At 50.5% G+C, this 22,237-nt stretch overlaps 11 protein-coding genes across 11 annotated transcripts; 5 read left to right on the top strand and 6 right to left on the bottom strand.

The window, feature by feature from the left end:
* Positions 1–103: 103 nt before the first annotated feature.
* AB675_7441 (Fumarylacetoacetate hydrolase domain-containing-like protein) lies at positions 104–1,250 on the top strand (the record flags this gene model as incomplete). Its single annotated transcript, XM_018147811.1, has 5 exons — positions 104–316; positions 371–448; positions 509–551; positions 589–677; positions 765–1,250. The coding sequence occupies 5 exons, from the start codon at positions 104–106 to the stop codon at positions 1,248–1,250; spliced, it is 909 nt and encodes a 302-aa protein (XP_018000425.1).
* A 484-nt stretch (positions 1,251–1,734) lies between these two features.
* Positions 1,735–2,559, bottom strand: AB675_7440 (Cyclopentanol dehydrogenase; the record flags this gene model as incomplete). The annotated part of the gene is made up of 1 exon (XM_018147810.1): positions 1,735–2,559. The coding sequence occupies one exon, from the start codon at positions 2,557–2,559 to the stop codon at positions 1,735–1,737; it is 825 nt and encodes a 274-aa protein (XP_018000374.1).
* A 958-nt stretch (positions 2,560–3,517) lies between these two features.
* AB675_7439 (O-methylsterigmatocystin oxido) lies at positions 3,518–5,294 on the top strand (the record flags this gene model as incomplete). Its single annotated transcript, XM_018147808.1, has 4 exons — positions 3,518–3,623; positions 3,678–4,124; positions 4,168–4,737; positions 4,786–5,294. The coding sequence occupies 4 exons, from the start codon at positions 3,518–3,520 to the stop codon at positions 5,292–5,294; spliced, it is 1,632 nt and encodes a 543-aa protein (XP_018000335.1).
* A 565-nt stretch (positions 5,295–5,859) lies between these two features.
* On the bottom strand, positions 5,860–6,418 carry AB675_7438 (uncharacterized protein; the record flags this gene model as incomplete). Its single annotated transcript, XM_018147807.1, has 3 exons — positions 5,860–5,883; positions 5,943–6,169; positions 6,262–6,418. 3 exons carry the CDS (start codon positions 6,416–6,418, stop codon positions 5,860–5,862), a joined length of 408 nt encoding a protein of 135 aa, XP_018000385.1.
* Positions 6,419–7,395: 977 nt separating this feature from the next.
* On the bottom strand, positions 7,396–8,346 carry AB675_7437 (uncharacterized protein; the record flags this gene model as incomplete). Its single annotated transcript, XM_018147806.1, has 1 exon — positions 7,396–8,346. One exon carries the CDS (start codon positions 8,344–8,346, stop codon positions 7,396–7,398), a length of 951 nt encoding a protein of 316 aa, XP_018000234.1.
* A 1,154-nt stretch (positions 8,347–9,500) lies between these two features.
* Positions 9,501–11,779, bottom strand: AB675_7436 (Vacuolar basic amino acid transporter 5; the record flags this gene model as incomplete). The annotated part of the gene is made up of 11 exons (XM_018147805.1): positions 9,501–9,781; positions 9,833–9,987; positions 10,038–10,278; positions 10,331–10,405; positions 10,451–10,481; positions 10,537–10,676; positions 10,733–11,014; positions 11,063–11,195; positions 11,254–11,296; positions 11,359–11,377; positions 11,437–11,779. 11 exons carry the CDS (start codon positions 11,777–11,779, stop codon positions 9,501–9,503), a joined length of 1,743 nt encoding a protein of 580 aa, XP_018000294.1.
* Positions 11,780–14,038: 2,259 nt separating this feature from the next.
* Positions 14,039–14,933, top strand: AB675_7435 (uncharacterized protein; the record flags this gene model as incomplete). Its single annotated transcript, XM_018147804.1, has 3 exons — positions 14,039–14,205; positions 14,264–14,598; positions 14,680–14,933. The coding sequence occupies 3 exons, from the start codon at positions 14,039–14,041 to the stop codon at positions 14,931–14,933; spliced, it is 756 nt and encodes a 251-aa protein (XP_018000475.1).
* Positions 14,934–15,753: 820 nt separating this feature from the next.
* On the bottom strand, positions 15,754–16,248 carry AB675_7434 (uncharacterized protein; the record flags this gene model as incomplete). The annotated part of the gene is made up of 1 exon (XM_018147803.1): positions 15,754–16,248. One exon carries the CDS (start codon positions 16,246–16,248, stop codon positions 15,754–15,756), a length of 495 nt encoding a protein of 164 aa, XP_018000524.1.
* Positions 16,249–16,835: 587 nt separating this feature from the next.
* Positions 16,836–17,494, bottom strand: AB675_7433 (uncharacterized protein; the record flags this gene model as incomplete). The annotated part of the gene is made up of 2 exons (XM_018147802.1): positions 16,836–17,066; positions 17,120–17,494. The coding sequence occupies 2 exons, from the start codon at positions 17,492–17,494 to the stop codon at positions 16,836–16,838; spliced, it is 606 nt and encodes a 201-aa protein (XP_018000379.1).
* Positions 17,495–17,986: 492 nt separating this feature from the next.
* Positions 17,987–19,604, top strand: AB675_7432 (Versicolorin B desaturase; the record flags this gene model as incomplete). The annotated part of the gene is made up of 3 exons (XM_018147801.1): positions 17,987–18,645; positions 18,697–19,114; positions 19,167–19,604. The coding sequence occupies 3 exons, from the start codon at positions 17,987–17,989 to the stop codon at positions 19,602–19,604; spliced, it is 1,515 nt and encodes a 504-aa protein (XP_018000432.1).
* Positions 19,605–20,451: 847 nt separating this feature from the next.
* On the top strand, positions 20,452–21,513 carry AB675_7431 (Enoyl LovC; the record flags this gene model as incomplete). The annotated part of the gene is made up of 1 exon (XM_018147800.1): positions 20,452–21,513. The coding sequence occupies one exon, from the start codon at positions 20,452–20,454 to the stop codon at positions 21,511–21,513; it is 1,062 nt and encodes a 353-aa protein (XP_018000284.1).
* Positions 21,514–22,237: the final 724 nt, after the last annotated feature.

Genomic DNA, 22,237 nt, shown 5'->3' with positions numbered 1-22,237 from the left:
GACTTCCTCAAGAACCGGACGGTCCCTTCAGACGCTCAAGAACTCAACACGGTGTGTCATCGATGGTTGGTGCGATTGAATACAAGATAGCTTCGTCCACAAGATGCCAGCTTTTGGAAAACTTGTCCGCTTCAAGACTGCTTCGGGACAGACCTTCTATGGAGAGGCAAAGCATCTACCAGCTATTGATCACGACGCCTTGATCGGCGCCGAGGTTCCGGTGTTCAACAATGATGATGAGCCCTGGTCGGAGAACTTCAGGCTCTCTGGCTCAACGGAGAAGATTGCAGAGGTTCATACGCCCCAGGCCGCATCGGTTCAATGAAATGGTGCCGACGAGCCATATACTGATGCCAGGTTCTGATTGCAGGTTCTAGCTCCTCTGCGCGCCGTGCCCATCTTCCTCTGCATTGGGCTCAATTACAAACAGCATGCTGAAGAGGCAGGTGTAAGCAGCATCCCCCGGCGACAAGACAGCCCATTGTACAGTGCTGACAGGCTGGCGCAGATGCAGGTGGGAGATTATCCGCAGACGTTCTATAAACCAGCAGGTCGGTCCTTTATTTTAGAAGCTCCTTGAGACTTCAGCTTCTTACGATGGGAATGTGGCAGATGCTCTTGCTGGTCCTTTCGAAAACATACCGGTCCATCCGGAGTGTCAATGGATGGACTACGAGGTAGGTGCTTTCTTTCGCTTAAGCAATCTCTTTCATGCCTTCACGTTGCATCTGTGTACAACAGCGCCAATATTGATATGTTGACAGGTTGAACTTTGCGTGGTCATAGGCAAAGACTGCAAAAACATCGGCGACACTGAAGATGTCGACCAGTACATACTAGGCTACACCGTGGGCAACGACGTGTCGGCTCGATGGTGGCAGATGCCGGAACGATCCAGTGGCCAGCCCGCAGCGGCGAAGTCTTTTGACAAATTTGCTCCGATCGGTCCAGTCATCACCTCAACAGACATCATCACGGATCCAAAGAAGCTGAAAATGCGAAGCATCGTGAACGGCGAGCAGAGGCAAATCACGCAGACAGACGATCTCATCTTCGATATTCCTGCTATCATTCGTCACTTCAGCCGTGGTATGACGCTCAGAAAAGGGACTGTCATCATGACCGGCACACCAAGTGGCGTGGCGTTTTTCATGAAGCCACAAGCGTGGCTGAAGGATGGGGATGTCGTGGAGATGGAGCTCGAGCACGTGGGCACTATGCGCAACAAATTCGTCTTTGAGAAGTTCTGAACTCTCATGCCAGTGGGCGGCTGGGTCTGGGATACCATTGTGAGAGGAAGTGAGTAATGAAGCATGGGTAGCTTGTGAGGAGTGTCGGAAGCATTCGATGCTGGTATATCGGGCTCTTTGGACACTTGAACGCCGCATTCAATCAGACGAAAAAGCATTTCCTCGACTCTCCCGTGCAGCTAGCTATTGTAAACACAGCTTTGATCTGGTACAAAGACCGGCGGTCTGGCAATAAGCGTATGGATTGTGGACATTTTAATGCTTCAGGGTAAATTCAACTCCCTGCAATCTTACACGTAGCGGATCATGGATAGAACTGGTCGAGGCCTATGTGACCATATTGGTTCAATCCACTTGCTTTTGGCGGACCTTGGAAGACGAATTGGAGCTTACTATACTTAAGAGTACCTTGCATTCTACACACTGCTATTACTAGCGATTCCGCAGGTCTGGCCGTTCCGGAATGCTTCAACCATTCATCTAGCTAGTGAAACGTGAACCCGCCACTCACGTCGAGAATCTGACCACTGATGAATGAAGCCTCGGGGCTTGCAAGGAAGCAGATAGCATATCCAAGATCCTCTGGCTGTCCACGGCGCTTGACGCATTGCTTCTCAATATGATAGTCCCACATGTCACCTGCAGTACTGACATGCTGCGTGGTGGCGTTGTTTCCACGAGCGGCGCCGGGGGTTTCGACAAATCCAGGCATCACCAGATTGGAAGTGATACCGGGGCCAGCCTCAACGGCAAGCGATCGCGTTATGGTCTCGACCGATCCCTTACTCGCAACGTATGCAAACAGTCCCTTGAAGAGGTGCTGAGTTGTAGCGGTTGATGTTTGGATGAGCCGGCCATACCCAGCTTTACGCATATGGGGTAGCACCGCCTGTGCAAGATAAAGGATCGACCACGCATTGACTTCCTGGGATTTAACCAGATCCTTAGTCGTGATTTCGGTGACTGGCTTGTATACAAGATGGACCGCAAGCTGAACTAGCACATCGATCTTCTTGAATTCATCAATGACTGATTGGATGAGATCCTTGCACTGTTGTGGATCAGATAGATCAGTAGTTCTAAAGGCCGCGGAGCCGCCCTCAGCCTTAATCTCTGCAGCGACGCTTTCGACCTGTTTCGCTTGGATGTCGACAAGTACTACCTGCGCTCCTTGTTTTGCAAAGAGTTTGGATGTGGTCTTGGCAATTCCTTGGGCAGCGCCGGTGATAACGACGACCTGTCCTTTGAATTTGGTAGGGTCGAGCACAACTGGGGGAGGGTTGGCCCCCTCCTCGACGGCGCCGGGCATCTTAAAGGTCGTGGATGGTTTTGTGACAGCGCTGCTTGGGCGACTAGTCAGATGGACGCCAAATTGAGGTTATGACACTGTGACTGCACTGAACTTTATACCTGCATGATGGTTCACTTTGGATGAGACGGTGTGTTTATGCACTTGCACCTGATAAATGACTGCGCTTCAGTTGACACTTGTCCGGGCGCGCGGCAGTCCGAGGACGTGTATCCTAGATAACGCAAGGCACTCGTGTGTTCCGGGAAAACCTTTGGCGGGCAGACAAGCCCTCTTACAATTGGATAGAGGCAGTCGCGCCTCATGAGGCCGCAAGCGTACTACCAATGGAAACGTATGGATTCGTAGCTTGCAGGAGAGTTTGTGCGACTTCTCCAACACTTTGAACCGCGTGTGCATGGCACAATACCCCAGCTGTTGGTCCGGGGCACGAAAAAGGCTACGATGGAAGCTAGACCGGAAAACCTCAGGTTGCATACATGACTGCAGCCAATAGGAGTCGATCTTCTTGCCCGAGGATCTCGATTGCGCCAATCGGATGTGCTTGGAGGCTTGATGAAGAGTTCCATAAGAGGCGAAAGTATATGCCTGGCGCAGTTCATCAAACGAAGGGTATTGAGTGCAATGTATGGGCCACTGAGGTATCCAAAGCCTATGGACAAGGTCCGTTCCCCGCCAGGAAAAAGAATGAGAGCTCCATGCACCGCAAGTCTGGGGCTCCGGGCGAGCCCTTTCACACCCTCGGTCTCGGCCTGATCATGCCGCACTTACTCCTGATGCGCTATGCTACTTGTCCTGTTTTGGGGACTACCTTCGTTCCTGCAGAGCTCGAGATCCTTTAGTTTAGTTAGAACGAAGCATCGGTCTGGCCTACATAGTGACCTCAGCATTCTTGACTCGTGCAGGCGGATGTGCCTCAGTCATCCCTATCTCGTCATCTCTGTACAAACAAGTCAAGATGTTCCCAAACCTCAACGCATCGCTTGTGATATGGCTCCTTTTCGGAGTGGCTATGATCTATGTATTGCTTGTTCCCGGCAGGCGGGGACGGAAGCTGCCTCACGGTACGTCAAGAGAGTCCTGAACGCGGCTACGGCGATCTAATTGTTGCCGCGAAGGGCCGTCGACATTGCCCATCATCGGAAACTTGCATCAGTTGCCGCAAAGTCAGCTCTATCTCACATTTGCGAACCTTGCCAAGAGGTATGGCGAAATGTACTCGCTCAAAATTGGCTCAATGACCTTCATCGTTCTTTCGAGTCGTAAACTCGTTAAAGAAGTACTGGAGAGAAAGAGCGTCATCAGCTCTGGTCGGATGTACTCCTACGCATTGGAGAAGCTGATTTTCCAAGAACACTTCATGACCATACAGCAGTCAGACAACCCTATGCTCCGTGTGGGTAGGAAACTGCTGCATCAGTACTTTGGCGATAGTGCCATCGACAAAGGTCATCTCGAAATTCTGAACGCAGAAGCCACTCAGTTACTACGAGACCTCATGATCGATCCGGAGAACTTCAGACACCATTTCCATAGATACGGCAACAGCTTTGCAATGAGTAAAAGTAAGTTGTGACTCGAGGGAAAATTAGTCACTAACCCGGGCAGCGTACGGCATACGTACTCCAAGGCACGACACTCCTCACCTGAAGGCACTGAATTATATCACCGCAGAGACTGCCGCCATTATTCTTCCGGGTGCACTTCCACCGGTCGACGTTTTTCCAATCTTGAAGATAGTACCGCAAAAATGGTTTGGCAATTGGAGAACCAGATGTATAGAACTCGGAAAGGCTAGCGATAAGCTCAATTCATGGATCCTTAACACGGTCATCGAACGTCGTAAAACGGAGGGACCGAAGGATACATTTGCGGACAAACTCATCGAATATGATGAGTACAAGTTCACCTTCCATGAGATGATGTATCTCACAGCGACTGTCTTAGACGCAGGAACAGACACAACAGCATCTGTCCTACTGGTGCTGGTTCAGATGCTCTGTACTTATCCAGACGTCCTCAAGAGGGCCCATACTGAAATTGACGCGGTAGTGGGCGAAGATCGAACTCCACTTTGGACGGACTTTCCCAAATTACAAATCATCAACCAGCTGATGAAAGAGGCGCATCGTATACGTCCCGTCACACCAATTGCGATGCCTCATAAGTTGAGTGAAGGTAGCGATCCATGATCCATGCCATAGTCGTTTACTTACCAGCCTCTAGAAATATGGATCGAAGGAAAGCTTCTACCCAAGGGCGCCATCATTGTTCCGAATTTATTTGGTCTACACCAAGACGTCGAAAAGTTTGCGGATCCAGAAGTCTTCAACCCAGACAACTTCTCAAGTAAGACCAAGCTTGCGCAAGGTTATGCAAACATCGGCGACGAGAACAATCGAGATCATTATTCTTACGGCTTTGGACGCCGAATCTGTTCAGGTATGCAACTTGCTGAGAGGTCACTGTTTACAACCTTCTCTAAGATGCTCTGGGCTTTCGATATCTCCCCTGAGCTTGACAGTCAAGGCCGCCCTATACCAATTGATCTCAATCCGAACACTGGATACACGGATGGGAGTATCGTTGCACCTAAGCCTTTCAAGGCTCGTTTCAAGGTCCGATCTGAAAGGAGACGTCAGACGATCTTGCGAGAATTTGCGGACGTGGAGGAGAAGGTGTTTTCCCGATTCGCTGTGCCTGATTTGACGATGTCTTTTGAGAAGACTGCCTAATGGGTCTGCTGAGTTACGCAGAACGGTTGCTACTCAGTAGACATCGGGCATCACGGATCTTGGTCATTACGTACTACACAACTTTTCACATGTATCATCGATCGAAGCAGTAGCTGCCAAGTCATCGAGTTACTCAAAGTCAAGGACACCATTGTTGGAAATACCACGCATTGATCTCAGGCCGGGATGCCTTCAGTGTCGACGATCGTTTTACAGGAAGGCATTCCGTGAAGCAAAACACACGGGCGATCAGCCTGTGGCCTCCTCGATAGCAACCGGCTCACCCAGTGGCCGCCGCGATGCACCGGTGCGGCTGATCAGCGAAAAGTTTCCCCTCGCTCTACGATCCTTGGTAATAGTAGGGACAAGTGCTCCGTTGTACACATATCGGCCGGAGAAGAGAAGGCTCTTGAGCTGTCTTCGTTTCATAGCACCACGCCCATATGAGACATATGAGTTTAATGGCGCTGAAGCTACGTGGCTGAGAAACATCCCCCATATGAAGTTGGTCGGTCGGGCCGCTTCCGAACTCGCACGCTAAACTGTCTGTGCATATGGCTGAAGGTCATTTCGCGGTGGATGGTGGTTCCTGTCCGGGCCAAGATTAGTAACCGCGGCCAGGGGCTATATCGGGTCGCCACTACTTACTGCGAAAGCTTCATATCTCGTAATCTCGAGCGTACCAGAATTCTGCTTCACGTCGAAGTTTGCGCAGATGCGCATGGATACTGCGTCTTCGGCATCTGCGCGATGAACAACGAGGGATCCTAGGAATGCGAATTGTTCTGGATTCTCGGTGCTTTGATATAGACCTCGAATGGTGTGCTCGCGTGACTTGACCCCATTCCATGTCTTCTCGCGCGAAGCTTGAATCTCTGTTCGGGGGTATGCTGTGTCAGCTGAGAATGCACCCAGGACGGGCATTTATGGGTTGGCTATATTTGATAGCATAAAGGCGGAGGCATACCTTCCCTGCCGTGCAAAGCGTGTCCGCCGCCGATGAATTGAGCATCTGCTGCGAACAAGGCTGCGAATGACGCCGCTGCCTGTGGGCCCCTCTGGTCTGCTGCTGTGACCAGCTTCGACAACAAGTCTTGCACCTGCTGGCTTAGCTTTCCAGTCATCGTTCTCAGGTCAAAGTGTGGTTCGGAAAATATAACAATTTTAACTGTGACTGATGACTCAGAGCACTCACAAAACACCAAGTATACAAACTCATGTACTGTGAAAGGATGAGTGCTTCGGCGCTACATGTAGGCAACGCTGCTTGAAGATGAGGACACCCCAAGGGTATAGCATCGCCCAGGGACTATAGATATCGAGTTCTCCAATTCTGTGACAGAACCTTTGAGATTGGGTGCCGGACTCGGGCGGGCCATCAAATTACACCGTGAGCCGGCCGGCCACTTATTGTGTACATAGTTATCGTTTCGTAGAAGTTTTTCGCTACACGCACCTGTTGTCCTCGGAAGGGACTTATGCCTACCAACTTGATGCGAATCTCTGATACTTCGTCAAAGAGACGTCGGTTGATACTTGTATGGAAGTCCGTACATCCGGCACAGGTGACATACTGAGCGAGCATAGCGCGCAAAGCGGTACACTCTCCACTAATGTGCTCAACAAGGATGAATTTATCTTGTTACTCATGAATCACCGAGTCCTTTGAATCACGCCTCGGGTAGTCTTGCTCATTCATGGACCTTGACAACATGGTGAATCCTGAGTTTACTTCATGTAAAATACGTATTTAATACCGGCACAATACTTTCGCATGCGTACCTACCCGACTGGTTCCGTGAGGTATTCTCGGAGGTCGGCAGCACTGCCTTCCGTTGCATGGCTGCTTTGTGTGCCCCTACTGGCCAAGCAAGTCAAGGTACGCAACGACTCTTCGAGCTCACACTGCCCGCTTTCGACACTGGCTGCTGCAAGGATAGATGCTCCACTAAGGCCACTCCGAGCCGTCGAGCCTTTCCGGCATGACAGCTCATGCTTGCACCACTCTGCATGTGCGTCCGTCCATCTGGGTGATAGGTCTCATGTCCATTAACCAGCGATGATACGGCGTGTGAGATTGAGTGTCTGCGACAGATCTCACCTATGACCACCAGCTAGGCAGCACTGCCCCTTCCGCTCTCAGCTCGTCCTTTTTGTAGGCCACATACCCTTCCAATGAAGTTGCATCCCTCTCTAAGAGCCATTCCAGCACTGTAGGATTGCCCTTGATACCTCTTTTCCGGTAGAAACTGACCAGAGCAGCCATTTTATCATAAATGACAGAATGAACCTGATCGCTCCCAAAGTTGACTTCCAGCAGAACTTGGATCGCTTCATCCCAACTGACTTCTTTGACCTCGATTTTCTTGCCCAGAATCTCCCCGATTCGAGTGGTGCATTCTCCATAGGTGTTGCCATTTAGAGAGACTAGGGGATATAGTGCCTCGTAGTGACGCTCTCGCTCAAGAATGACTTTCGCTGCGGCTTCTCCTAGATCCTTGAGTGCAACGAAGGACGACCAAGTCTCTTCGGGGACATACGTTGGACGAACAGGATGTTCCATGGTGAGCCACTGCTTGACGGGAACTGCTGCTTCGAAAAAGTCACCGGGCTGCAGGATCGTGTAACGAAGCGGAGACAAGATTAGTTGCTCTTCCACATATCTCTTATCATCATGATTGAACATCTTCCGTATCTGTGTGTTGAGGACGCTTGCCTCTACGAAGTGTTTGAATTGCGAGTTCGGCTTCTGATACTCAGCGATAGCGGCTTCGACCATGTTCAATCCCATCTCTTTCTCTCCTACTCGTATACCGGGTCCAATATTGTAGACTGTGGTGACGCCGCTCAACATCCTAGCGCAGTCCGCAAGGACTCGCATATCGCCTTGGACCACCTCGGCGTGAGGGTATCTAGATTTAAGTAGCTTCGCGGAGGCGTCTGACTGACATGCCAGTCGTAGCTTGATTTTGTCCTTCAGGAGTGGAAGGATATATGGGGCTTGGTTACCAGCAGCGCATGTCATTAACATAATGTCATTTGGTGACGCCATTGTGATTACAGGACTTGCCAGTGCTTAGTATTCTCGATGATGCATTCAATGAGCATTATATGGCCGGGCACTGAGTCGACCACCCAAGCGGTTTGTAGTGCTGAAGGCGGCTAGATAGAAGTTTTTGGAGTTAACTTCGGACAGCATCGCCAACGGAAGTCGCAAGCTGTCGTCTCCCCGCGGCACGAGGGAAACCGAGTTCCGGAGAGTGGAGCTAGGTACCGTTGGTTGGCATTGGTCTTAGTTGTTTCCTGTGCAGTTGGAGGTACGTACTATCCAGCTTCCAATTGGTTATCGTGCTACTTCTAAGTGTGGAGGCGAACTGTGGTGTGAAATATGTAGGACGTGGAGCGTTATGTGGAGAAGATCTGGGAGTCTGCTCTTGCTCGCACGTCACTTGTGGCGGGTGCGTGGCCGCAGATTGTTCGTACCCCAGAAGCGCCCCCAGTAGTCTGGCTTGTATTTCTGCTGATTCTATTTCCGAACTGATAGACGACGTCATTGTTTTCTCCGGATGGCTTGAATGCTGACGGGGATGGAGCGACGATGAGTGCTTGGCCAAGAACTTGAAGGTCTCGGTGGTTTGGCATGCGTCAATCGAATTCAAATCTTGGTAGGGTAGGTATGTTCACTTGCCAATCAATGGAAATCAAACTACATGTGTCCCGATATACACTAGCTAACACGGTCATTTCCCGCTACTCACTGAACATGTGCGCAACAGTAGAAGCGCGGTGAACAGTAACGATCATCGATAGGATCGGATATTGCGCATGGCTGCTTGCCTGTACCACTGCCCATCAGCTTCAGCGATCCGACGACGATGACCATGCTTGATCAGACTTGACCACAAGACTTTGCGATCCCGAAGGAACAGCTGCAGCCCATCGACGTGCGCCCTGCACGCTCTGATATCAGGGTGCCAAGGTTGTTGTGAATCAACACGCTCTACTGCAGCAAGCAGTCGCAGCACGTTAAAGTAATACAGCACCGGAACAAGACTCCCATTAACAAAAGTCGATCACACTCCCATGCTGAAGGGTTCACATCCTTCGACATGGTCTCGTGGCTTCCCGACGCAAGAGAAACCTGAGACTCTGCTGCACCATCTTAATGGGTCTATCTATCCTTCTCAGATAGACCGCAAGACATTTTCAAGCATCTTCCGGGGCTGGTGTCTTTTCAGACAAAACCTCCGCCTCGGTTCGTCCACCTAATTTACCGACCTTGACAGCAGTCTCTTTCGTCAAGTGCGAATCGACGCTGTGCACGAAGCATACCGCGATGCATGACACCAGGCCAAAAGCAATTGCGGTCAGGAATAGAAGCCTGAAGCCACTCGAGTAGGCGCTCTTCATGGCATCGACTCCAGCAGCGATGATTTCAGGAGTAACACCCGGCACACTGGTCGGAGGGACACCTGACGTAAGATCCACTGCACATCTCCCGCATTAGTCAAACACACCTAATCAAGTGCTTAACATACCTATGAAGCCCTGCAAGGAAGTAGTTGGCAATCCTGCCTGAACAACTGCTGCGGAAATCCTAGGTACGAGTACTTTGCTGACTTTGTTAAGGAAGACTGATGAATAGATCGAGAGCGCTATCGCTCCGCCAGTGGAACGCAGAGTGTTTAGCAACCTGTCAAAGGATCAACAAGCCATTTCCAAAGGCACTGGAGGCCAGCTTACCCGACTGCGACGCCGATATGCTTGTCTTCGACGCCAAATCCGACAAAGACGATCGCCAGGATCTGTACTGCACCCACTGCAAAGCTTGCAAGTGCAACGAAGACAATTGCTCTCGCTGGCGTGTTCTGGCTTACTGTGGACATCAACGAGATGAACAAAGTTGACCAGAACACGTAGACGATAAGCTGATACTTTGTTTTCCGCAGAATGGCGAACAAGGCGCCGCTGATAATACAGCCAGCTACGTCGCAACTGAGTAAGCAAACGACCTGGACAGGAGGGACCGGTCTCACCTGTGGTGCTGGCGTTATACGACAAGATATACCATCCAGCTTGTCTCAAGTCTTGTTGGTACAAGATCTGAACTTCTAGAGGCTGTTAGATTAGCCGATTGTTTGAGTGAGTATACTTACGCTGAGGCCAGAAGACTTGAAGACTTATAAGCTAGTGCACAGTCAGTACAAGCCCAGCTTCCATGACTTAAGGGAGTGTTAGTCACCGCCATTCCCGCCACAAAGCCAACCACTAACGGCATGACAACACCTCTAATGTTTTTGACCACATGAGGTGGACACAACTTGATACCGTTCGTGGGCCCATAGGCTTCCCACACAGGAAAGCCAATAAGGAGCGCGGTTCCTGATATGTGACTCAGCTTATTGCTCCGATGCTAGCAGTTTCAAGTGAGCTCTTACCACCGATGATAATCGGCGCGACCACAGTCGCGCTTTTCCACGGATACGGATTGCCACCAAAAGAAATGCCGACCAAGAAGGTGGTCAACCCGCCACCAAACAGTAGTAAACCCACAAAGTCAAGCTCCTTGATCTGCTGGAATCGAGTTTTGCCTTCTGGATGGAGTTTGTGAAAATCGGGTGGCCAGTAGAATAGTATCACAAGCACAAGAGCCACTCCATTTAGCATCATGCCTAGATAGAAGGTCCATCGCCAGGTGTATGAACGCACGATAGCAAACGCTAACACGCAAGTCAGCAGTGACGTGTATAGTGGTCAACAGGACCTACCGATAACGGAGCCAAATCCTGATCCAGGAATTCCCACAATACTGAGAAAGCCCATTACGGTACCGCGGTACTTCCTAGGAACGATCTCACAAGCTGCTGCGGGAGAAAGGTACTGGAGACCGGCACCGAATCCCTGATAATTCTGTCAGTCCTGACTCGGAAATTATGGTTGTGTGTCAGATAATGCTTACCATGACCGCGGTAGCAGCAATAACCATGTCAATCGAAGATGCACTAGTATCGAAAGCAGTCAGCACCACAAAATTCCAAGCATTCTTACGTATCAATGTTCTTACCGAGCGCCGATCGTGCAGCCTGGGTGATAGTCAGTATCCGATACTCGAGCGACTATCCTCTACTTGTGTCTCACTCACCGACAAGACCTGCTATGTTACCAGCAATGAAAAAGTTTCTCCTGCCGAAGATGTCGCTACAACGGCCAGCTATAGTCTGGGTGACTGCAGTAGCTAAAGTCCATGATGTTGCTATCCATGTGTATTGGGTTGAAGGTCCAATGCTTTGGTTGATGTTCAAGAGGATTGCCGCAGGAAGGACGAAAGAGAAGAGCATTGTCTCATATGTGAAGCCGAGGGCCTTTTGATGCAGGAAATTGCACGTCAGTAAGACAAACAGCGTGTAGGCGCTAAGATGCTCCATACCAAGACTGCCAGATACGTGCGGGCGCTCAGCGACCCTCCTGATCTTCTCCCTGGTCATTCTGTACTGTGATGGGGGTCGCGGTCTGCTCAATCTGCTCGGATTCCGCATACAGGCTCTCATGGTGGTGAATAGTAGGTCCGTCAGACGTCTTGGAAATCGAAGCTGCCATGGTGGCCGATTCAGTACTTGGGTTAACGAAAGTACAGATGGATAACACTGTAGGTGTTTAAGAGGCACTTGAAAGGAAGTGAACCTATACGGGGGTAACTTATAGACTGGGTATATCTATCAGGGCTGACGACGCTCGTCCAGGAGCTACGAAGACTCGGATCAAGGATCGGTCTCAGAGTTCGGACGACTGCCCTTTCGAGTGTGCGAAAGCTACGAATGCACTGCTGAGGATCTAGATCCCTTTCTTCCCCAGAGACTCCGTTCTGCCCCAGTGTACTCCAGTTAACACGTCAGGCCACTTGTCTGGGAGGGTCGTGCTCAATCATCGACCGTAGGTAGAGATCATTGCCTATGGCGTCGCGCCGCTGCAGGACCATAGCCGCTGGGCGAACGGCAGACACGTGCAGAGCTACCTGATCCATTTGATGAGGTCCTCCACCATCAGCCCGTACTGAATAGACTTTTGTGTGCAGGACCTAATATGTGGAGTCCCCGCACTCCAGGATTGCGATCCTGTACCTCAATTTCATTGGTCGCTCTCTCTTCGGAGAACTCCAGGCGTTCGGAACCAAGTGTCGGTGGTTTGGCCCGTGATGTGTCCGGATGCTTGAGACCCCGCCGATTTGCTGTGAGGCACTGGGAGGTACGCTATGGGGACAGTCAACTCGGAGTGAGGGCTGGCCGGCCTTTTGTGTTCCACTAATTGTTCCGCCTCAATTGGGGTGCTGTGCAGACCTCTCGTGCCGTCTTCGACGAGCCAGATGCGACGTGAGGTCCATCGAGATGCCTGAGGCGGCCTTGTGGCTTTTTCGATCGCTCTAGGTCTCACGCTCCAGGCTTTCCGCCGTCCTGAGCAGCCTGTTTGCCGCGCTCAAGTTGTCCAGTAGTGCTCTGAGTCTTCAGCCCACCGTCATGTACAAGTTCTAGATCCAGCCCCTGATTGCGGATCGAATTCCAAAGAACTGTAGTGAGTGCTAGTCGCCCCCTCGCACGATTGGTATACACTTGACTTATGTAGCCCTATTGAATCCTTGCTTCACAGCGTTGAGGGATCGGTTATTTACACCTGCTACTACCTAGTCGCCAAAATCTCACGAATGCGCCTCAACTCACAGCTGTGCTTACTGTTCAAAAGAACGGAGATCTGAAGCACGTATGAGAGCGACCCCATTGGACAGATATCAGTCAGACTTAATGACTAAGTATAGGGACGTGTCATAAGAAAGTCCGTCCTCTACGCGATTGACTGCAACGGACGAAGATCATCGATTTTGACCAGGCTAGTCCGCATCCCTGTAGATGTTCTAGACTGCCTTTCTATGGCCATTACTGGCAGCTTGTTGAACATCAATCTATCCTCCATTCCGTCACGATCTTGATCCAGAGCGATCAAGAAGTACACCTTGCTCCAGCTTCGTTCACGTCCAACAAGGCAAGAGCTTCCTTGTCTCGTCACCGGAGAATCGCCAAGCCGTACAACAGAAGTTCTAAGGTGCTCAATAATCTCCGACTGTCTCTCTTCACCCTTGATGCATACTTAACTACATAGTAGGCAAGCAGATTATGCACATGAACTTTTCACGAGCTCTCCTTTCCCAGGTAGTAGCTACCCAGGAAGCACATGAGCTCCCGTCTGCACCAATCGGATCCTCTGTAGAGCCGGATCTATTCTGCGTTTCACACGAAGAGCTGCTGTAGAAGAATCGGTCACGTTTGCTGGCGAAATACACCATGGGTACTGAAGAAGTACATGTTTCATTGTCATTGTTCTGACGTCGCGCAAGTTTCTGAAGCAGTTATCCCAATCAGGAGAGCTTGGGTACCAGTTATTGTTGGTCGGTGTGCTCACACTGTCGCCTTAGCTGTAGTCAGGGTCCCCGGTGTCGTTCACTGCGCTCCTCACGCTAAATTCACAATGGTTGTCATCGCTGTCGCCGGGGGAAGTGGCGGCATAGGTCAAGCTATCGTCGAAACTTTGCGTCAAAGTCATGACCACAGCACCATTGTCTTGACGCGGCAGGCGGCATGTCCCTCGCCAACTACCACGCGCGGGAAAGTGACAACTAGCTAACGGAAAGCAAGGTCGTTGATTCATCGGAGACGTCCCCCGCAACTATCGCTGTCGAATACAGTGATGTTGATGCGATGGCCAGAGTTCTGTCCGCAAATAATGTCCACACAGTCATCTCAGCCCTTCGAGTGTTCGAATCAGCTTCCTCAGAGTCAGAGGTCAACCTCGTGAAGGCCTCAGTCCTTGCTGGCACTCCAAAACGTTTCGTGGCCAGCGTTTGGGGTGTACAATATGCCGAAGGGTATGTCGTATCAAGCAACATCCAGTTGATATCCGCGTAGTGACCATGGTCATTTTAGTTCAATGGTAGGGGATGCCCGAGCACGCACTTTGACCGAGTTACGAACGACCAATCTGGAATGGACACGTTTCAACAATGGCTATTTCCTTGACTGCTTCGGACCATCAACCCTGAAGTCTTATATGCAGCCGGTCGTCTACGCGATTGACGTGGCGCATAAGGCGGCCGGGATTCCTGGGACAGGCAATGAGCCGATGGCGTTCACATACACCTTCGACGTTGCCCGGTTTTTGCTCGCGGCTTTGGACCTGCCAAAATGGGAAGAGGAAATGTATTGCTACGGGGAGAAAACGACGTGGAATGCGTTCCTCAAGGCTGCAGAAGATGCTAGGGGTAAGACCATTTCAATTCTGCGGGTTTTTTAGTTTTTCGTTGATGGCCCGCGAGTCTGACATACGCCCCAACTTTGTGTAGGCTCGAAATTCAACGTCTCGTATGATCCTCTTGGGAAGCTTCAAAGGGGCAAGGTCACTGAGCTTCCGGCACATCAAGATATGGGTTACGAAGTTTTCTCTCGAGAAGCGCTACAGCAACTAATGGCTATCTGGGGTCAATTCGTTCTGGATGGCAGGTATGACCTCCCACTCGATAAGGCTCTCAACAAGACGTTTGCCGAGGTCCATCCCATGACCGTCAAAGATGTGCTTGCAATGTGGCAGGGACTTTGAAGCTGGTATTTTGCTCGTTGAATATATTCGAGAGATGCAAGATCTTGTGAGGCATACACTTCTCTCATCGAAAACGAGATATCGCGGGTTAATGATTTTGGGAACAAAGCGTTTCAGGCATCTATTTACTGTCCACCGGCGTTTCAATTGTTGAGCCACTTGGTATTTCACGACGAACGTGTTTGTTTCGCTAAGAAAACTCTGTCAGGCGCTTTAAACATCACTTAGAGCAATACTTTATCTATGCACGATCTATACTTTCTCAATCAGTCGCCTCCTTCTGTTGAATGGGTTAGCGCGCGCATCACCCATATAATGCTATTCTGATTTGGCGAAGTACTTCGTCATCTCACGATTGGTTCCCTGTCAGTCGGTGCACCTCGCAGCTTCATGTCGGTCTTATTGAAGGTCGGAGTCCCGTTCGGTTATACACCAGATAAACGTCAACTGCTCCTGATTTGACTTGGCATCACTGTCACCAGGGTCTGTATTTGCTCAGTCATGTGTGAGAGGACCAAAAAGGCTCCAAGAAGTAAATTAAGCTCTCACAATGGCACTGAGCGGCCAAATTCTACAGACTGCGCAGTCATAGTCCGGAAAGTGATCCCGCATACATGAAGAAAATAGCGACCATACTCTCAGTTCCTCTGGTAGAGGGCCTGCGTGACTGTAGCCCATGTAGTGCCGCTTCTGTCTAGCGATTGAAGAGGATTCCAGTTCGGCAGACATATGAACAATCGCATCCGCGGCGACTCTGTTGAGCCCAAGGACAACGTCTCTGCACCAGGCCCGTTCTTTCGACATCATCTGCGGGCAGACTTCACAACTGGAGCCAGTCCTTCTTTCCGATCTCCACACCGCTCATTCTGAGCAGATTGTAGATCGTCACGGCATGGAAATAGAAATTCGGTAGCGAGTAAACTGTGACGTAGCTCAGCCCCGTGAATTTCATATGGCGCAGTGTGATCTCGACGTCTTCTTTCTTGTCGAACCATTCGCGGTCTACCCTTTCGAGAAATGCAATGGTCTTGGCCACTCGATCATGCAGGTCGGCAAAGGTGTCTTCATCATCGATCCAGAACTCGTTCGGCACATCCGCGATACGTACGGCGATGAATTTGGCGAGGTTGCTTGCTACTTGTACCTGATATGGCAGTGGATGCATGTCCGGTGCTATACGAGCCTTGAGGAGTGTCGAGTGTGGAAGACATTTGGCATCGAGGTGGGATTCGCCCTTTTTCAAAATGACTGAGAGCGCTCTGAGCGTACCAATAACAGGTCCGATAGCTGTGTCGTAGAGATTCAAGCTAGACATACTGAACAATCACACAAGCTCTACCTAGGTAGCCTTGGTCGGTTACATTCGTAAGACTCAGCACAGACTCGTTGAACATAGAAATTGCCGTTTGAGTGCCTCACACAGGTGACCGCAGGAAGGTTTAAGTATTTTGGTAAAGAGTTCGATTATGTGCTCCCGGTCCGGGGCGTCTTCCTGTCTAGTCATTCGATAAGACGCAAATCTCAAGAATCTATTATGCCCAATTGACACGTGAGGAGATAGCAGGTGATCAGGCCTCATATTGATTCCGAGTCCGGCGGCGGCAATGACCCCAGCTTCCGGAGTTCGATAATAATATATCGTGATGTATCACTGATCTTTATTACGGTGTTCAATAATGCGCTTTTGGCTACGTTGACCCTGCTTGATAGTGTGCACGTGTCTCTCGTGACTACCTGCACTATTCCACCAGAGTTCCGCGGCACGGCGTGCACGAATCGTGATGGAACCATCGTAACACTCACAGATGGTCTACAATTGCATTTATCAGCACTCAACCCTCGTCTTGGACACAAGGCAGCGATGCTGCCGCTGGAATGAATGTGTTTCTTGCTTGCGGAACTTTAGGCCTGCATAATCTCTCCGCAAAGTCTGTGACATCGCAAGGTCTCGGCCATCACCCAGTAAAATGTTGCTGCCTTGCCTTTCGTGAACACGAGCCACACATAATCATATAAATTGCGGTCCGTGCTCTGTGAAGGTCTCACTTGGAGAATGACAGCGATCAATCTGGCTGCTTCCGAGCTTGATGCATTGACCCACTTATGATTGGTCTCACGCTGAACTACATGGTCCTGTTTGTGTGGAATAAGTCTGACTGATGTGAGCCCTATCAAAGAAGACTTACCCCTGGATATAACCGTATCGACTCTCCGCTGTCCAAGATGTGATCGACGACTCCAGCCACACAGACAGAGAAATCCAGCGACGGAGTCTTGTGCATCGGACTCTCCGCTCCAGGTGCTAGATTGACCACCGATAGATTCGCTCCGGGGCCAACTATGTCAACCGATTTGTGGCTAGCAACTCCCTGATCACTCTCGTAGGCCTTGATATCTTCCTCTCCTTGTAGCTGAGCTGGTATAGACTTGATCGAGTACGCTCGTGCCATGGAACCTGTTCCTGGAAGCTCATTGTGGATGAGTGGACTGAACGGTCTATGCACACTCTTGCCGTCCGGTAGCACGGTCGTGATGTATCGTTTGCACGGTGGTAGCTCCATCGCGTCATCAAAATTGCCTCAGCTGCCTCTCCTAGCTTCCTTGATGGTCGCCTGGGTACAGACGACACCCTGGGTATGGTGAGAGTCGGACTCGCATGGTTATCACAACTCACTGGCTACCCTCGACGGGGCAATAGATTGCGTCCGATTGGTCAAGCCGGCAACCAGCCAGCAAGGATCGAAGTCGAATCGGAAGGCTGAATTTATGCGGGGAATCTGCAGACGCCATCCAGGTCTCAACCAATGGGCACTGGCCACTTCCAAAGTCTCTCCGGTCCGGCACCTGGGCGCCTGGGGAAGCATCACCCCACAGAAGCCCCAGAGTCTGCCAATGGATTCCACTGGGGCAGATTTTCTTGCTGGAGTTTGCCAAGCTCGCGCGAATAGAATGAGTGCAAAGCTTGAAGGGTGACGTTTTGCACATAAATCCAATAATCCCGCATGGTTCATATGTACTAGCTCTTTAACATCCTCTTGGTCTTTGCCGTCAACATGGCCTTTTCACCTGGAAAGTTGCAACTTCAACTGCAGGATGTCCGTCTCTACTGGGCAGCACCTGCGCTGGTACTACTATATCTCATTTCATTGATCATCTATCGTATTTTCTTCCACCCACTGGCCAAATTCCCCGGACCCTTTCTTGGCAAATTCACCGACATCATCCCGACAATCGCCATGTTTAAGATGGAGCGGATGTACAACCAAGCAGATTTGCTTGAGAGATATGGGAGCCCCGTCCGAGCTTCTACGAATCAGCTGTACTTTTCCGACTTGAAGTCCTTCACCGATATATATGGTCAGAGCTCGAACCCTTGCATGAAGTATATGCCTTTCTATAGTACGGTCAACGCTACAGGATCTTCAAGTGTACTCACTGAGGGACATCGAAATACTCACGCACGTATTCGACGCCTGATCTCTCACGCATTCTCTATGAAGGCGTTGCTTGATAACGAGGCATTATGGCATGAAAAGGTAGAACAGCTGGTGCAATATGTCTTCGCTCCGGCTGCAAACCAAAAACAATCAGTTGACATCTTCCACAAGATGAACTGTCACTATTTGGATATTGTCAGTTACCTCAGCTTTGGAGAGTCTTTCAATTCCCTGCAAGGCAAAGGAGATGTCACTGAACATAATATGGAATCCTTGTAAGTCCACTACTACACGCGGCCCGAACTGTCAGCTAAGCCTCAATTTAGCGCTGTCATCGTTTTTGCACAAGCATATATACCATTTATACGCTATATCCCGAGCGCAAAGATTCAGGACTACTGTCGAGGCCTCGATGAGCTAATCCACTTCGCGGAGAGAAGCGTTAAACGCATTCAGGACGGAGTCGAGAAGGATGGCGACAGCTTCGCTAAGGGCACTTTTCTGAGGAACCTAGTTGACGCCAGGGACGAAGAAACCGGAGGAAGCAGGCTGACGTCCACGGAGTTGGTAGAGAACACACTCACTTTCTTGGTTGCTGGCAGCGATACCACATCTTTTACAACCATGTACCTGATCTGGGAATGCGGAAAGAATCCGAAGGTAAGGGAGAAACTGGTACACGAAATTCGCACAGCTTTCCCGGACCCTGACCACGCACCCACTTATAACGAGACAGCGGACCTTGTAAGTCATTCCTGTTCGCCCTGACGCAGCCCCGATGTTGACTTTTAATCAGCCTTACCTGAACGCATGCATCGACGAGACATTAAGACTGTGGGGACCCTTGAATCCGGGGTTTCCTAGAGTGTCGCCAGGGAAAGTGATTGGAGAACACTACGTCCCGGCGGGCGCAGTCGTCAACACAATACCCTACGCTGCTCATCGAGATCCAAAGATCTTCCCGAACCCCCTAAAATTCACACCGGAGCGATGGTTAGATGCATCGGCAGATATGCGAGCGATGCTCAGACCATTCAGCCTTGGTCCGAGAAATTGTATCGGAAAACACCTCGCCGATATTAACTTGCACTTGACGCTGACGCGGTTATATCAGCTTTTCGATATTGAAAATGACCCGAGCATGACTGACGCGATGATGAGACAAAAGGATCGCGGAACCTGTGGTCCTTGTGATGGGATGTTCTTGATTAGACCAAGGGCTGCGAAGTACTAGATACTCAAGGTCAAGGGGAAGTCGGCTTCTATGAACAGCGAATGGCGACGGATCAGGCCCGCGTCTCAGGCTGACCCGTTTTGTCAGAAGATACTGCGTCGTACCAATGTCAAGTGAAATCGTCACGATAATGTAGAGTCCTCCTCACTGGACAACTCTGCACTCTGATGACGTCCGAAGTTTTCCGGTCATAGTACTTGTTTATCCAAACTAGCTTACATTGAGTCCGAGCTATGCAGGGAGATAGTGCTAAGGCGGCTTTGGTGCTCAGCATGCCAGAAACTCTCTTCCATGAAAGCAGAAGTGAGCTCGGGCGCTATACAGACGAGAATTCGTCTTCTGACCTTTCAAGCGGTCGCCAGAACCTTGAAGCAACTCAATCTGGGCATCCAAGGTCACAGCGATACCTACTTCTAGGGATGTGTTTCTTTGGTCAGCTGTTGCCGAGCGATCATCTGCAGCAGCCCAAATGCGACAGCAAGTGTGGGCTTACGGAACCCGGGATCGGGTTGTGCCTCCGAAGAGCCATTGCCCATCTATACTTATGCTCGGACTTTTACAAGGCCGAGATATCGAAGTGCTATACTGCGTTATTAGCGATCAGAGCATAGATACCTTCCGGGGTTGTTTGAGGATTTTCGCAACCAGGAAAATGGTACTTCGGGATTTGTCTCTGAATTGATTGCCTCTAATACACCAGGTGCATGCTGTATCGTAAGCGATTCGGATCATTGTGTGACCTTCCTTCGTTACTTGGTTGCGTCTCTTCTGTTGCTCAATCCAGGCAGAAATAGATTCCCATCGTTCTGAGTCTCACGGACAGGGCCCGGTACCAGTTGACTTTACGATGTCGTTACAGCAGAGAACGCAGCGAGCTCTGCTTGTCAAAGACGTGGGCAAGCCCGTTGTCCATGTAAATGATTGGCCCATTCCACAGCCGGGCAAAGACCAAGTTCAGATCCGAGTGTCGATCGCAGGTGTCAACCCTCACGTCCAGAAAGCTCGAGACTGGGGTCTCTTCATCAAGGAGAACTTACCAGCCGTTGTGACTAACGACGTCGTCGGAAAGGTCACGGCGCTTGGCGAAGGTGTCACCAAGTACTCCATTGGAGATCGGGTGGTTACTCACGCCAGTTTCAGACCCCCGTGGGTGCAAGGTGGACTACAACAGTATGCTATCGTTGACGTAGAGCATAGTGCGAAGGTACCAGACAGCATCACAGACGACGAAGCTGCAACGTTGCCTACCAACGTTATGGCACCGCTGATCTCGATATTCGATCCTTCATACCTGGGCATCCCAGCGCCTTGGACCTCTCAGGCCTCAAGCTTCGATTACAAGGGTACAACGCTGTTGGTGCTTGGCGGAGGTGGAAATTGCGGCAAGTTTGGCGTTCAGCTTGCTGCACTCGCCGGAATCGGGCGTATCGTCGTAGTTGGTGGCGACGACCATGAGCTCAAGTCATTGGGAGCCACCCATGTCATTGATCGCCACCGCTCACCAGACCATGTTACGTCTGAGATCCGTGATATCGTCGGCGACGGGTTGCTCTACGCATATGATGCAGCAAACATGCCTGCAACGCAACATATCGGTGTCAATGCCTTGTCAAACACGCAGAGAGGCAAATTTGCACGCCTTATGCCGATTGGACCCATTGATGAGGCCAAGATCAGCCCGAAGCAGAATGGCTTTCAGCTCTTCGATGTGCATGGTGTTAGCCACAACAAACCTGAAACAGCTGTACCCTTCTGGACGCGTTTGCCGGACTTTCTGGAGGAGAAAAAGATTCGGCCGACAGAGTACACCGTACTCTCTGGACTGACAGCGGAGAACATAAATCAAGTGCTGGACGCATATCGCAGCAACCAGAAAGTCGTCAAGACAAATGTTCATGTGGAAGAATGAATGCGGGTAACATGCGGAGTTGATTGCAAGCTACTACCGAGTGTGGACGATTTGAAAGATTCGTCCTTGTGCCCTGTCTAAAGACCACAAACCTGGGCGCTTTGATGATCATATTAAACGTAGGATCTACCGAAGGCAGTTTCATGCATACGCTCCTTACGGCTTAGCGCAAGAGACAAAAGCTCGTAACTACACAGTCGTTACGATTGCTTCGCTGTGACAATATGCCCGATGTGAACCGGGATGAGTGTCATTGCCCCGAGGTCGAACTGCAAGATCGGGGAGGCACGTCAAGTGAGTGGTACCGTGAGATAGTACCTTACTTATATGCACGCCACTGCAGCCGGATCGAAGCCTCGACCGTTCGCATGCGTAGGAAAGAGCGGGAAAGACGACGCTGCAACTTCTAAGGTGTCTCTGTGTTATACACAAGCATCTTCAGCAGTCCCAGCACGCTGAGCGCAACCGTGGCGTAGCAAACAACACTATGTGTAAGTTCCCTGATGACTACAATCCTGCGAATCGGGCAAAGTGCCTTCACTTGGCCAGGATGACTAGGAAATGTTGCTAGCGGAGAGCCAAATTGGTACGGGGCTTAATTTTGTCTGCCACTACACAGCTGCGATTCTCGACGACGGCCTTCAAAGCGTCTTCCGATATGGCTTAGGGTTAGGGTTAGGGTTAGGGTTAGGGTTAGGGTTAGGGTTAGGGTTAGGGTTAGGGT

Source organism: Cyphellophora attinorum (genome assembly GCF_001299255.1).
Source record: "Cyphellophora attinorum strain CBS 131958 chromosome Unknown Contig12, whole genome shotgun sequence".
In the NCBI taxonomy this organism is placed as follows: Eukaryota; Fungi; Ascomycota; class Eurotiomycetes; order Chaetothyriales; family Cyphellophoraceae; genus Cyphellophora; species Cyphellophora attinorum.
The sequence above is the reverse complement of the archived record's forward strand: the minus strand, read 5'-3'. Positions and strand labels throughout refer to the sequence as shown.